At 52.5% G+C, this 15,519-nt stretch overlaps 1 protein-coding gene across 1 annotated transcript; it reads left to right on the top strand.

Moving 5' to 3' along the window:
• The first annotated feature begins 9,266 nt into the window (after nucleotides 1-9,266).
• Nucleotides 9,267-9,587, top strand: LOC104828798 (chromosome unknown open reading frame, human C8orf4). Its single transcript, XM_010562738.1, has one exon. The coding sequence runs from the start codon at nucleotides 9,267-9,269 to the stop codon at nucleotides 9,585-9,587; it is 321 nt and encodes a 106-aa protein (XP_010561040.1).
• Nucleotides 9,588-15,519: the final 5,932 nt, after the last annotated feature.

The following is a 15,519-nucleotide window of genomic DNA, read 5'->3' as shown; positions in this document are numbered from 1 at the left end:
AGTCGCCACACTTGTCTGCACGACTGGGATGAGGCTTTGCAGCTCTGTGACCTGCAGTAAGGAGTCTGCAGTGTATGTACAAGAATTTCACCTATTAAATATAGAGCGCAACCTACATGAGAATTTGTAGCTAAGCGGTCAGGCTTGTAAGACCTTATAGGCAGCTCAGAGACCTTTCTCTCCCCAGATATCTTCCCCAGGCTGGAGGGGTGGCTGGTATCGGTGCCAGCTCCTGCTTCGCTCAGTGAGTCTCAGACAGACCCTCGTGACGGGCAGATTTCTCTCCCGAAGGCAGGCGTAAAGACAAATCTGATTTCCTTCTCCCAGGCAGATGCTGACAACTTCAGAGCACAAACTGCAAACTGGACTGGTTTCTAGTTTGACACCAAACCTGTGACAGATCAGAGCTGAAATGGGAGCAGTCACAGCTCATACTCTCAATTAGCACCTTGCTGATCAGCCGGGTCTCTGTCGGAGGGGCTGCAAAGCACTTTTTACCATCCCTATATACATCCACACAGCATCATCTTGCTCCCCTTTCCTCCTTTCCTATGCAGAGCTGAAATAAACTTGCAGTTCTAGAACTTCTCTTTTGTTTGAACCGCCTGTATAAATAGCCCAATGCAGACAGACCAAAATACCCATAAACCAGCGCTGACACTTGACAGGGATTCAAGGGCAAATCTCGAGAACAAAGACAAGGCTCCCTTGTAAACAAGGCATCAGTCACTTTTAGATTATAACAATTAGACAACGGAATTATTGGGAAACATCTAGAAGGCATCACTGCAAGAGCTAAACAAGTCTGAGAGCAGACACTGTCAGTGGGCTGCTGCTCGGAAAGCCTCGGGAGGTTTCCCACTCCGCGGCCGTACGGAGCAGGTCTGTGTCCCGCTGTGCTCTCGATGATTCAGGGATCGCGGGAGTCATCCTGGCCCCGTCTCTTCCCGGCACAGACCTCAGCTCGGGCAGGCGATGCCAGCCCGGCGCCTGAAACTGCCAGCCTCGCCTCCGTCCTGGAGATAGATAGGCTTTATAGTCCTGCTATCACTTTTCAGAGTGGGAGCTGACGTGCACTGCCGACTGCAATTTGCTGGGGAAAAAAACCACTGGCAGAAGTTCTGTAACCTGTCACAACCCCATGAACAGCCGCAACGGTCCTGGGAACAGCCCGAGCCCGGCTCCGGCGGCTGCACGGCTCTTAAACCCGTGCAAACCCACGCGACATCCCTGCAGCACAGCTCCCGTCCCCCCCAAAAAAGCGGCAGGGGCACGGCCAGTCCTGGGTACACCCTGGGAGGATTGGCAGCAAGGTCTCAGCATGCAGAAACCACCCCTAAAAAAACCAACCCCTGTGATTCGGCCGGCCGCTGCTGTTGCTGCCGTAGGCAGGGTAAAGGCAGGGTCCTGCAGAGGATTTGGGCTGCAGTGCCGCCCCGGTGACGGGAGGAGGATCGCAGAAATTGCTTTTCTAGGGGCTACAAAGCAAAAGCTGTTGGGCCACAAGAGAGGTTGATGGAGGCAAACACCATCTGTTTTCTCCAAGGAACTCTTTTGTTACGGGAGGAATGAACTACAAGGCTGATAACACCACAATTTCAAGCTAATCTCCCACACGATCTACGTATTGGTCGATTTGCTGGTAACTCTCCATAGGCGCAGGCTGGGTGTTTCCCTCAGCTCTGATGATCAGTTTTCTTCTAACAGCATTACTTGGCTACAAGTCCTCAAACCTCGACTGCACGTTGTTCCCAAATACATGCTGTTCTTCCCCAAAGCACAGCCAGGACAGGATCTACCTCTGCCACGTGCCCGTTTTGCTTTGCCACAAGATTAGGGAACTGAACTAAATTTGCGGTTTTTCTGCTAGCAAAGCCTGTCCCTCTAAACTGGGACCCAGCTCAGCTCCCTCTGCACAAAGTGGGTGCTTCTTTCCTCACCGGGGGAAACGCTCTTTAATTTGCTTCTGGGTAGATCACAAACCAGCACTGCATTTTGCAAATCAGAACTGAAAACCGCCTGAAAAGTGTGAGGGCTCGCTCACTGCCCATGCCCCAGAGCTGGGAAATAGCCTTATTGCTACCCAGCAATTCACTCCAAGCAGGCGAATAAGCAGCAGATGCAGATCAAAACCAGATTTCAGGCTGAGCTCACTGGAGTGAAGGTACCTTGCCATTTTAACTAAGTCTCTTGCATCCCGGCACGGTGCCTCTGTTGCTTTCCCAGCCACGCTGGACCGCTCGCAGAGTCACAGCATTGCACAGAGGTCACCCAGGCTTTCCCCTGTGTCATGGTCCCAGGCAGCCTCGAGCCTTCGGTGACCCACTGCCAAGCCCAGAATCAGCTCCGCACCATCACATCCCTTACCCGGTACCGCAGATCAGCGGCTCAACACCCCCCTAGACCCCTACGTTTCCTCGCTGCCGTGTCTTGCCACGGTTCTGCCTCCACCCTGTCTGCTTTAGCATCCCGCTCCCTGAGCCCCGTGGGAGGCCGTGGGTCGTGGTTTAACACCGTGCCACATCATTTTGCAGATCTGCCTCCCGATCCGGCGCCTGGGTTGCAGTCTGTGCGGCTCCGGGAGCGATATGGGGCACCGAGGGCCCCCAGAAGCCGGAGCAGCACAAAGGCACGCATCCTGTCTGCCATCCCATTTTGCGGCAAAGGAAGCGGCTCGGCAGAGCCGAGAGCCCTGATGAGGGGGTACGTGTGTCTGGTACCGTTGGCCGTGGGCTGGGCTGCGACAATGACCCGAGCCAGCCCCACGTCCCAGCCCCAAGGCAGGATTTCCCGTGAGCCCGTCCCCTCGGCACCAGACAATGAGCTGTCTGACAACTGGAGACGGCTCTGCCTTCACCCTTCTCTAGCGAGGGGTACTCAGGGACCTTCAGGAAGATCAAACAGGAAATTCAGCGGAGAAAGAAAAAGGTTGTTCGTGCTTGAAAGTCTAAACTTTCATTGCCACGCTCAGTCTTGCTGACCCCGGAGGAAGGTGCCGAAGTCAGGATATTAAAATACTTTCCCTGACTCCCATGGAAATAGCAGGACATGGGGAGCGGGTCTGCAAACGCGATGGGTAGGTGCCATTTGGGGATGCTGCTCCTGCCGGCATATGGCCCCGCTGCTCATTGCAGAAGCTGCCCGGCTGCGGGGTCACCCCAGCCCCCTCCGGTGACCCCCAGCAAACCCACTCACTTCTACCCTCCCCACGCGCTCCGAGTGCATTGTTTGCCTGCTGCTGCCTGCATCCCTGCTAGACTTGGCATTTTTCTTTTTTTTTTTCTTTTTTTTAAACAAAGCTTTCAGCTGTACCGCACGCTCTGGCTGGCAATCTGCCACCAGCCTCTCTAGTAATTATCTCCCACTACAAGTGGAGAGCACCACAGTTTGAGTTTCCCTTTGCAAGATGGCTTTGGGAAGCCTCAAGGAACAGGAGAAGCCACCCGTGGCTTCCTTACCCAGCCAGTCTTCCCTCCCCAGCCTTTCCAGCCCCCCGTGACAGTAAGAATTTCATGCCAGAAGTCAATGTGTCCTCAGCAGAGCTTTGCTGAATGCAGGGCTTCTTTAAAAGGGTACTGGCTTTTAAAAGTGCCAGAAGTTTCTGTTTCTGTTCTGTTTCTTAACAGGCATGATTTACTTACTGTAACTGGCTATTCATTATGTCCTGCACTGCATTATTAACTCAGTGATCGTACATTTAGCAGAGAATTTATGAGAAATGAGGAGACATTCATTATCAGTAATACCACAAACTTTACTCTTATATGGTCTCCCTGCACAGAGCGATGCTCGGCTCCCACGGCTGAGCAGCAGCATCCACACAGCCAGGCAGCTTCGGCGTGTTCCTTGGCCCCGTGCAGGACGGCACTGCTCTGCAAAGCTCCGAGGCCGTGGTCCCCCTTGCCCAAACCAGTCCAACCTGCACCCTTGCTGTCACCGAGCAGGGACAGACCTGCCCGCAGGGACACCGCTGCCAGAAAGCCGCAGCAGGCTCAGCGCGGGGCAAGGCTGTCTTCTTGATTTGCGTGCCTGACACTTTTTACCGACTCCTCTTACTGCATCGACACCACGAAAAGTTATTTTCTTTAACTTGTCAGCAGCCTGTGCTGCCCTTAAAATGGCGCGAGAGCTGCAGAGATCCCCCTCACACCAGCTGTAGCACCAGTTCGGTTGCTGCTGGTTTTCCCATGTGTCAGCAGGACAAACGCACGGGTTCCCAGTGAAGGAGGCAAGGCACGGGGCAGAGGGAGCCGTACCGAGAGCCACCAGTTGCAGCTGAGTGACAGAGGTTAATAAAAAAATACTCTTGCTCACCTCGGCTGCAGGAGGCTGCAGAGCAGAAGTAATGCCATGCAGACTGTGCCTGATAGAACAACGCCTGTCTTAGCAGCCTAGAAGCCAGCATCTAATTTAGTTTTCACAGGTAGGATAAAGAAAAGTATTAAACAGACACGGTGCAATTTTTTTTCCCTATTAAAAACTTTTCCGATGGAATTTAACCAGCTTAATCGTGCCTTCTGTTGTCTGAAAACCTATAGCTTTTTTTCTGGCTTTTAGGCAGGCGGCTGTGTGAGCAGGATTGTCTGAGAAAAGTCTTTACAGCAAAATGTCTTTACAGCAACTGAGCTGCAGCAGAACTCCCATTAAAATACACCCCACTGTACCGCACATCTGAACTGGGGCCCACAGGACAGTCCCAGGGAGCACACGGCCAAGTTAGACTCTCGGGTTTTGTAAGCAAAGGGCACGGTGTCCTGCCGTGAGATCTGGGACAAGTGTTACCAGATGCTCTACTAAAGAAAGAGCAACCACAGAAAAACCCAACCAACAACCAAACAAACAGAAAAACCCAGGTGGAGCCTGTGCTGTACAGAAAAAGGCACATGAGCCACAGTGGGAAGAAGCTGTAGGCAGGCTGGAGAGCCGGGGCAGGCACTGCCATTCACACGACCTGGATGTCTGACAAATTCCCAGGAATTTGGATTCCACGAGGAACACGATGAACCGGTTCCTCTTTGACCTTACAGCCATCCTGCAGCTGTGTCTGCTGCAGAGCCCTCCATCTCATTTCCCAGCAGAGAGCAAACATAAGGAGCGGCATTTCTGGCTCCTCAGAAGGGCAGGGATTCTTCAACCTGCATGGCCAGCGGCAGAAGCGAAGGCTGCGAGTGAGCCAGAGGTTGAGCCCACGTAGCGAGAGAAAGGATGGGAAGAGAAGAGATGGCCTGAGGCTCCTGGGCATTTCAGATTCTTAGATTTTGCACTGAATGAGCTGAAGACAAAGTACACACACACATATATATATATATATATAAAGGCAATAATTTAACTTTCCTCTCCTGTTCCAAAGCCTTCTAGATGCCCTTCCAAAGACTCAGTTTCTGAATATTTTGCATATGGCTGGGAAGGTCTCTGCAGCCTCAATGCTCTCCTAGGGGACCGCTGCATCTTTCAATGCCAATGTGGTATTACAAGCCGTGCAGGCTTAGGCAGGCTAGTGAAAGGAAAGCTATGCAAAACATGCCCTAGCAAAATGCAAAGGCATCCCAGATTACCTTCTTTGGAGTGATTTTGGATGGTTACATAAATGCAGACTAAGTTATCTGCAAGACTTTGCGGGAAAGGCGCTGGCTGCTCCCGCTACCTCTGCCACCAAGGGCAGCCCTGGCCTTCCCTCCACCTCCTGCTTTCGGGGCTGCCGGCTCCTTGCAGGGGCTGGGGGCTTTCCAGAAGCCCCTGCAGTGGCTTTTGAGCTGGTGAGCACTCAGCTTTACCTGCCTCCCTCCTACAACGGTGCAGCCGGGATCCTCCGGCAATTCACAGCTCCGAGCTGGAGGTGCCTCTGGACTATTTAAACTCATTTTGCATTGCCAGCGGAGCGCAGACCTGGCCGCTGAGTCACCATCCTTCCCGAATCTTTCCCTTCGGCAACCGCTTGCTCTGATTGCGAGACCCGGAGGCTTGGTTGAGCCTACAATAAAACACGAGCACTTCATCTTCAAAACCTTCATGGCCACGACCTGGGACGAGATGCCTGTGGGGCGCTTGGCAAGAAGGGCCCCCCGCACCCCAAAGCTCAGCACAAACCTGCCCGTCCCCCCAGCAGAAAAGCCCCCGTGGCTGGAGCACTCCAAGCCCATCACGTCGTGAGAAGCAGAGTGCAATTAGGGATGTGGCTGAGCTGTTCTGCAGAGATGGTGGGGATAGGAATTAATCCTCCCATTAATGTGTGAAACAGAGCGTTTGCATTTCACAAAGCAATTATACAATAATAGCAAGAGAGCTATGATGGAAATCGCATCTTGTCTGAAGTTTCGCTCCAATCCAACACATGAATAATTCTTCCTAGGCATTACTGGGAAAGCGGTATTAAAAGACCGATATAAACAAAAATTACTGGAAAAAAACAGATGAGGCATGCTTCATCTATCAGTCAGAGTTGAACACAACTAAATTTATACAAAGTGGGCAGAGAAGCTTGAAGGGGCAAAGACATTTGTTACTGCTCAGTGCAAGATGAGCTCACAAGAAAACGCATGCTTCATCTTGGCAGCTTTCTGATGTCTTACTCCCAAAGCATCGGCTTTATTCTCGGTTTCCATGGCAGATACTTTTCTAAGCTTGTATCTTCCACAAATATTGCTAATTTATTCTTTCAGCCATGTCTCTGCAAATACCTGCAGAATGATTCCATGTGCAATAAGAGCGGTGAAAACCAGGCATATGTTAACATGCCTCAGCTCCTGTTTTCGACCAGGCAAAACAGAAGAAGGGCTTGTTTTCTACAACCACAAGATCATGGGCGATCTTCTGGCACTATTTTTTTGCCCTAAGTACTCTGAAACTATTATCTGTCCAGTGAAGCAAAGTACATTTAGCATTTCAGCCAGACCTATTTACAGGCAGGTTTTCCCCTCACGCTGCGCTCCAGGCAGCACTTTCCACCTGAGCAGAAAGGGACCAGCGACGAGCGTGGTCCCTGCTCCTACAGTTTCCCCCTCGTATTTCGTGTTAAAGGGAGTCTAGAAAACATGAGGCTCTTTCACAGGCGGAGACCCAGGAGCCAGCCACATCAAAAAGATCCTATTTGCAGGGTGGATTTACCAGCCCTGCAAATGTTGAGCAAACAGTGGCTGATGTGTAATTCTCACAAATTCGGCAAGACTACAGCGAAGTGAGAGGCTTTTAAGTCTTTCTGGCAGAAGGAGAATCACAGGGTTTTGCAAAGTGGTTCTTTACACACTAACGCACATAACAGCTAGCACGTACAAAAGAAATTCGGACAAGCTTGTAAAAAGTAACCTGCGCAATGACAGCGATGCAGAACCGGCAGAAGAAAAATGGCAGGCGTATACAGGGAGAGGTTGTGCCAGTAACAACGGCCCGGAGCAAAGTCCTGGCAGCTGTGGGGAAAGCCCGTCCTCCGTGCGGGTGAACGCAGGGCACAGGGCTGTGCCAGGGCGTGCCCAGCACTTACGGATGGTTCCATAAGTCCCAGATAGGAAAGTGGTCAAACACTGAAATGTGGCCCGCTCCCTCTCCTAAAGATAAAAGCCTGGCAAGCCCCGGCCAGCTGGAAGTTCATGAGAACCTGGATGCAGACGGGATTGCCAGTTGCTCTGGGGGCCAGGCAGCAGCCTGCCCCGCTCTGTGCATTGCCTGGTGAGCAACAGCTCGCGATTAATCCTGTTCTCTGCTCTGTGCCGGCACAAACGCCTGACACGTGGACTTCAGGTGCTTTTACCTCTCCCACGGCTCCCGCTGGCCACAGGAGAGTGGGTTTGCCGGGGCTGTGCTCAGACACATCCCCTCGCTCTGTCCAAAGGAACAGAAGTTTTAAAGGCAATGTGAAATGACAAGCAACTGGGTGATGTTACTTTGGATCTGCTCATCGCTGCCATCAGAGATCACCTCCACAGCTCTCTGGTAAATAAGGGAATCCCCCTGGGGCCGTTGGTCAAACTGGCTTGGGGACAGAGGCTGTTTTGGGGACTTCTTCAGTAGGGATGAGTAATAGGGGTCATCAACACAACCAGTAAACAAGCTGCTAATTTTCCAAACAGTGCCTCTGCAGCATCCGGCTGCTTTTAAGCCATTAACCAAAATACACCTATCTCTGGCTCTCTGGCCTCAAGTGACTTTTGAACCCACTGCTGTTCTGGGCCAGATTTAGTTGTGCTCAGTAATACCAGATTTCTAAGCCCAGCAGGACACTCCAGTGGTCAGAGCTGGCCCCTCGTAGGCAGCCGTGTCCAGTCCACGTCCTCAGCGAGAGGGAGTCGCAGAATCACAGAATATCTTGAGTTGGACAGGACCGATACGGTTCATCGAGTCCAACTCCCTGCTCCTCGCGGTACTACCTAAAACTAATCCGGTTGACTAAGAGCGAGTCCTCCCAGCCCAAGGGCTTGGTGTTGGCCGAGGGTGGGGTGGAGAGCACAAACTCTTCTGGAGCAGAGGAGCTGCACCGGTGAGCTGGAAGTTAAAGAAAAAGGACACTCGCAGCAGGAACGGGGCAACAAACCGCTCGGTGCTGCTGCTGCAGCGCAGGGTGCACGGTGGGACAGAGGGACTTTACCTGCTGTGGGCATTGCCACATGCGGATGGGGTGTAACATCCCGGGGAAAGTCACCTCAGGGGACATTATGGATCAGCTGCCTTTGGTAAACTACTTGCCACTTAGAAAAGACAGCTTTGTGAGCGCTAAACGTGAGCTGGATCATTTGGGAAGCGGCAGAAAGCATCCGATGCGCAGAGCTGCGCAGGTTTTGCTGCGCTGCTGTACTTCTGTCTGCCTCAGACATAGACAAGTGCACGTCTGCAGGCACAGGCTGGCAGCTAGCACCTCTGGCTAGTATTGCAATAGTTCCCACCTGGAGTTTTAACTGTTTATTATGTTACATATATTCTGAATGCAGAGCTTTTCTGCATGCAGCAAAGGCCAAGGAGCAGAGTTTGAGCTGTAGTAGCTCAAAGCGATGTTTGAAGTTGCACGAAGCCCGTTCTACGGCAGGTTCAGAGAAAAACCATCCCCATGGCAGAAACAGAAAGCTTTTCGTCTCGGCTGCGCGGCAGAGGAAAGTTGGCAACTTAACTGTTAAACTCTCCTCTGACTGTTCAGCGTTGACATCAGCGTGATCTCATCACTGTAACTTGAGCCCTCTGGCTTTTTCTCCAGACTGCCTTTAAATACCAGTGCTGGGAGCCAGCACAGCACAGATCCCTCTGACTGGACCCGAGGGCAAACCCGGCAGCACCACACATAGATGAAAGCAAAGAGAAGCTACAAAACTCCAGCCATGTCCACATCCCTGCGAGTGAGCCCCTCGGTCCACGGCTACCGCTTCGACACAGCCCTGCGCAAGAAAGCCGTGGCCAACATCTTTGAAAGCATCAACGAAGAGTCCCTACAGAAACTCTTCAAAAACTCCGGCGACAAGAAGGCGGAGGAAAGAGCCAAGATAATCCTCGCCACCGACCAGGACTTGGAGGAGAAAACGAGAGCGCTAATGGCGCTAAAGCAGAGGCGAAAAGACAAGCTGCTCCAGTTCCTGACATTTCGGAAATACTCCATTAAAGTTCACTGAACCGGCGCAGGGAGCAGAAATGGAGGAGACCACATCGGGACAGGACTGTTTGTGAATTCCTACCGCTCCCGGCACGCTCCGGCTGCCCCACGAGCTGCTGGTGGGATGGGGGACCTGACAGATGCCCGCAGGGCTTCAGCCCCACCGAACACGCAGCGAACCGCCGCGCCGACGGCAGCATCGGCACCGATGGCAGCCTTGGGGCCGACGGCAGCATCGGCACCGACGGCAGGGTGGTGGCCGGAGGCTCCCAGAGGGAGGGCAGCTCCCGGCGGGAGGCACCAGGCTCCTACGTGGGACCGAGCCGTGGGGGGACCCCGCATGCCTGGGCACGACTCGAGAGAGACCTTCTGACGGGCTCGGTGTTCACTGACTTCGGCTGCGCGCTTTGCCTTTTCAAACTTGTTTCCTTAAAGTCCGAGCCCTTGCTAAGCCTCGCCGTTGGGGGCTAGGAGGGAGGTTCCAGAGACTGATCAGCTACTGATCACGGATCACTTTGCATTTGTTAAAATGCATGTAAGTGCACCGGGTGGGTGCAGCAAGTTCAACTTTCAGGGAATGCGTTTGCTCTAGAGACACACTACGCAACTGTACATTTTCTTTCTCAAGCTGTATGTGTGCAGTCTAAATTGTTTGCACAAAACCAATAATAATGACATATTTCCCTGAATTTACTGTGAAGTTCCTTAATATTTTGTTCACTTCCCATTAACACTAAAATTCTGAAGATCATAACTACAGTTCTTATTTGTATAGATTACAATAGCTGTCAGACAAATACTTCATGGTAATATTTTATGACAATGTTATTATTATAACAACTATAATTTATTGCATATGGTGATCTGAACTTTAATAAATTATGAAGTAAATATAAATTCTCTTGTCTGAAATGCTCAATTTTCCTGGAGGAGTGGGGTTATACTTTTTTTTTTTGGTCATTTCACACAGATTTCCGTTTTAAGAGCTGACTACCTGCACCTCTCCTTAATTCCCCAAGTGTCGATTTGGTAGCCTGTTTGCAGACTCCAGCAGCCCCTGGTTTTCCTGCAGTCCCACCATCCAGTCCAGCAGCATCAGAGTTTGACCCACAGTTGCTGTGGTGACTCTGGCATCCCCAGAAAACCTCACCAAATTTAGCTGTAAATCAAACTCAGCTGTTAGTTTCCCCTATGTAATAAAGGGGAATTACATCTTTTGCAATAGTGTGACAGAAAAATCAGTTTAGAAAATGACCAGTTCTGAGCCGCAGCGAGCAGTATGGTTTGTTGGGCTCTTGGCATTCCTGCAAAGCAGACGGAGAATCAGACTTGGCTTCCCGTCATCCAAAGAAACAGAAGTGAGTTATGAACGCTTTGGCAGAGGAACTGGACTCAGTTTTTCTGCAGGTTATGCCATACTGTCATGATAGACTATGTTGAAAATACTTAAAAATAGCAAAGACTAGTTATTTATAAGTATGTCCTCTAATAACCTGCCGGTTTAGAAAAAAACATTCCCATGACTCTGCTTAGAGCAACAAAGATAAAACAATTCAGAAGAATGATAGACCAGCTACAGTTTTTTTGCCTACAGTAAAAACTCCAAATTGCCTGTAAGTCAGGGACACTAGAAAGAATCCTTTAAATTACTTAATAGAATGGATAATTGTAATTCTTTATAGCGTGGTGAAGCATATCGAAGCATTTCCCGAGAGCACCAGGTTGGGGAATGCAATGCCCAGCGTGCCGCACAGCACCGGCCTCCGAAAGCGGGCAGTGGAAGAAGCATCTGCAGCCTTCACCGCAGCCGGGAGGGCGGCAGGAGAGCTCCTCCGGCTTTACAGAACTGCCTTTGCTCAGAAAAATCTGCTTCAGAGTGGGATTTGCTCCAGAGGCAGCTGCCAGTTTTCCGGCGTTCGACCTGTTCCGGTGCAGCGTCCCACACTCAGCTGTAGCTGTTTCACCCGCTCATGACACATCCCCATAAAACCATCCATAGCGACGCAAACTGCCTCAAACGGGCTGTTTCCAAAAAAGGTCAAACGGGGCCGTTCGGCGGCCGCCCGCAGCCCGGGACGCTGCCGCATCGCCCCTGCCTCTACCCAGCCGCTCCAAGCATTTGGGATGCAGCGTCTTCCCTCCTGCTCGGGCAGGTTTTCCCATCAAAGCCATTTCTTGTGTGACAAACACTCAAAATAGAAACCAGCGGGGCGATGCAGCCACCAAATCCATCTGCCTCTGGGGGTGTGTTATATGATGGGACCCTGACGACCTGCTGCAAGAGGATGCTCTCAGACCCCCCCCCCATGGTACCAAATGAGCTTTATGCTGTCCTGCTGCTTTCCACTTCTCTGACTCTGCTGCTGGGGCTTTGCTCACCCCCCCCTCTCCCCTGTCCTGGACCATCGAGCTTTCCACAACGCATCTCCTGTGCCAGGACCAGGTGGGGGTTTGCCACAGCTTCGCCACTCTCTTGGCCCCCGATACCAAACCACGCACCCACCTCCCAAGGGGCCGAGGGAAGGACTGATGCTTTGGCCCCCCGTGCAGTTTGGGGAGAGGGGACCGACAGCTGCCAGTCACCGGCACGGCGAGGCAGCTGGGCTTTCTGCACTTATCAGCCGCACCACAACCCGTGGCCGCTCACACATAACCATAATTAAAGCACGCATCCAGAACCTGCCCACCACGAGGCACGGGTCTGCAGGGGAGGGTGACAGTCCCAGTCCCGCTCCGGGCTGTAGCCACCCATTTTCCCTGGACGGAGAAATCCCCGTGCCAGGAGAGCAGCACCCTGACTCACGCTACGGTCCCTCCGATTCCCTGCATCCACCTCTTGCCCAATGCTACCAACAATCGGGGGAACCCGATGCATCCTCTGCCAACTTTCTTTCCTCATAGAAAGCAAATCTGAAGGAAGCCACGATTGCGGCGGACTGAAAGCAACGCCGATTGAAGCGGTTGCTGCTGGCACGTCCTACCATTGCCCAGGCATTCCTGCTCACAAACATTTGCATAACATGATTGATAAGAACCTGTGACTTAGGGGCTTTACAGTCCCTCTTGTCTCATTACATTTAAATTATTGGCCCAAGTGGCATCCCTGATAAATAAAGGCCACTTACAAAAAAGTTACGTGTTTATTGGGTTTTACAGTGGAAAAAGGCAATTTTCCTCGGTGGCAGCCCATATGCTGCTTTGGCAGGTTTGCGCTTCATGAACGGCAGCACACCTCACAGCGGCCTCAGGAAAAATCGCGCTTAATTGTTATGAAACCTTTGTCAATCGGAGTTTGAGGTACAAACATCCAAGCATCCCTCACACTCACGGTGCTGCCTTCTCCGCTGCTGCTTTCCAGGGCCGCACAACGGACGGTTCGGAGCACCCGGACCCGACCCCAGCGATCCGGCGCTCGCGGCAGCCCGTGTGCTGGCAGGGCTACGGCCGAGCAAAGCGCCGCTGGTGCCGGTACCCGTGCTGCGCCTTGCTCTTGCGATCCCGACGGGATCTGTGCAGAAGAGGTGCAGGAGGGCAGGTCACCCGATTGTGCCGGGCCCTTCCTGAGCACTCGGTGCCGCAGACTCGGTGTCTGTCATCAGACAGCCCGGCAGCAATCCTGCCAGACGCGGGGCCCATTGTCAGCCTCCCAGCGCAACAAACAGAGGAAAAGGCTGTTCAAGGAATTTCCTCCCACCAGGAGCCGGGCGTTTCCATTAATTCTTCTCCATGAGTCAAACTGGCTGTACTGGGTGTCCCTCTGACTTGGCATCCTGAGGAACATGCGTCTGAACAGCTAATTTTATCTAGCTTTTCTAATGCTCTGCCACAGACAGGAGGACAGCGGAGGGGGTGGCCATGCACCCCCAGCTCGCGTGGCTGTGCCCGGGAGCACACCGGTGGGCTCTTGGCTGCAGGCAGCTGGGGACAAGCCGCAGAAAGCCGGGACAGAAAACAAGCAGAAGCCTTGTTCGTACAAGCTCTGGTTTGACAGACTGGGGAAAGTGGGGAGCAGCTCGCAGGGTGCTGGAAAGAAACAGCCCAGAGCAAAAGGGGGGGTCAGTTACAGCAAACGGCACAAGGTCCCATGATCTGTCCCCCCATCAAACGCTCGTCCCCATCTCTCCAAAAAAACTACTCTTGCAAGCATCCTGATGATAGGAAGATGGGGTTGGAACGAGTCAACAGTCCAATTCGGCCTGTCCACTGTGTTCAGAAGGAGATGGGGATGTTGCCCAGTGTCTGAACACCCAGTACCGTGACCTTCTAATTTCTGGTGAAATCAAATACACACAACATGAGCAGAGTCCAAAGTGGAGCTGGGCCAGACCTCACACGGCAGTGTTTGTGTGCGGAGGGACAGGGTGCTCCAGTCAACGGCATCACCTCTCGGGCAGGTTTCCCTTCCAAGCCATTGAGCAATGGGGCAAGTTAAAAATTGACTGTTCAGCTGAACTGTACATCTGTTTCGCCCGGAGGTACGGGCTCTCCTTTGCAAAACAGGCCGTTCAGTACTCTGGGTGCACCTGGGGAAACCGGTACTCATGGGCAAGCACCTGAGCACGAGGCATCTGCTGGCCCAGGGCAAGGCAAAAGCCACCCCATCCCTGACCTGCCCACCCACCCCCTGGACAGCACAAGGGGAGAAATCAGAGTTTGGCAGCAGCTCTGCTCGGGACCGACAGGCGGTGAGCAGGAAGAAAAAAGACTTTTCTTCTCGTACAGATAAAGTTCAGCAGGAACAACACCCAGCCAGTGTGCAGTACGGCACACTGCCTGCCCACAAACGGCTCGGGGGAAATGTCTCCAACCCACGAGAGCCTGGAAAGGCACAGGGATAGATAGAGGGTGGGATGGAGGTGTCCCAGCCTTGCTCTGTGGGCAGCCGGACCAGTCCAACCTCCCCCAGACATGGATGAGTGCGAGCGCAGCGGTGCCCAGGCAGGCAAACACGGCTCAGCATCGGTGCAGGGCGGTACCACGTGCTCTTAAAAAAAAAGCATAGCTGTATTTCATCTGTGGCTGCAAAAGGAAAGCCTTCACTGTAAAGCGTGTTAAATGTGAGTGAAGAGCTATAAAGCGGTGAGATTTATGGTTGGGTTACTATGGTTTTCACAGAAAAGACCTGCTCTGGGGTTTCAAAGCATGACTGCCTCACATGCAGCAAAACAATGCTACAGTGTCACTTTGAAGTGATAGACAAGGCTATTTATGAGAAGCAAAGCCTCCAAAATACTGTAGCAAACAGGAGATGGCACAGTTGCCATATATCTTTGCTAAAAATTAAAAGTTAGGCTATGACCAGATTCTTAATACACAGCCCTGAACAAAAACCCGTATTTCCACGGAGCTGCACACTGAATTGGTGCACGTGGCGTGGCATGTCATGAAGATGCTTTCTGCTGTGGTAAGCAGTGAAGTCATCCCCATCCAAGAGTAAGCACTTCAGAAGCCACCACTTACAAGGGATGTCAAGGTACCGAGACATTTCTAAAGCTTCAAAACCTAAATGCCATCTCTTACAGGAGTAGGAACTCCGTAATGTTTATCTGCACCTCTGCTCTGCACAAGGGGCTCACGAGGGCTCTCCAGGTGGGCACAGAGGGGTTTGGAGCTGGGAGGGCTGACACGGAGGCAACCCACGGGCTCCCTCGCATGCCAGGAGGTTTTTATGGTGCATGCCTCTGGGCTGTGAATCAGAGCTGAGCCAGCAAGCCGTCACCTCCCGGGCTGGGGCTCCTGCAGGCGCCCACGCACAGGGAGCATCATCGGCGTGAGGGGAGGCAAGAGTTGGGACTCAGCATCGCCTCCTCCTCCGTGGAAAACCCTCTTCCTCCGAATGACTGAGCACGGGCCCAGTGCCAGGGCGGGGGGCTCACTGACTCACACTAAAGCAACCGGTTCCCAAAACACCCGGATGGAAACAACGTGGAGCAACTCCTCGGTGCTGCCTG

Source organism: Haliaeetus leucocephalus, unplaced genomic scaffold, assembly GCF_000737465.1.
Source record: "Haliaeetus leucocephalus isolate CR32 unplaced genomic scaffold, Haliaeetus_leucocephalus-4.0 Scaffold162, whole genome shotgun sequence".
Lineage (NCBI taxonomy): Eukaryota > Metazoa > Chordata > Aves > Accipitriformes > Accipitridae > Haliaeetus > Haliaeetus leucocephalus.
Note: the sequence above shows the minus strand (reverse complement) of the source record. Positions and strands in the feature narration are given on the sequence as shown.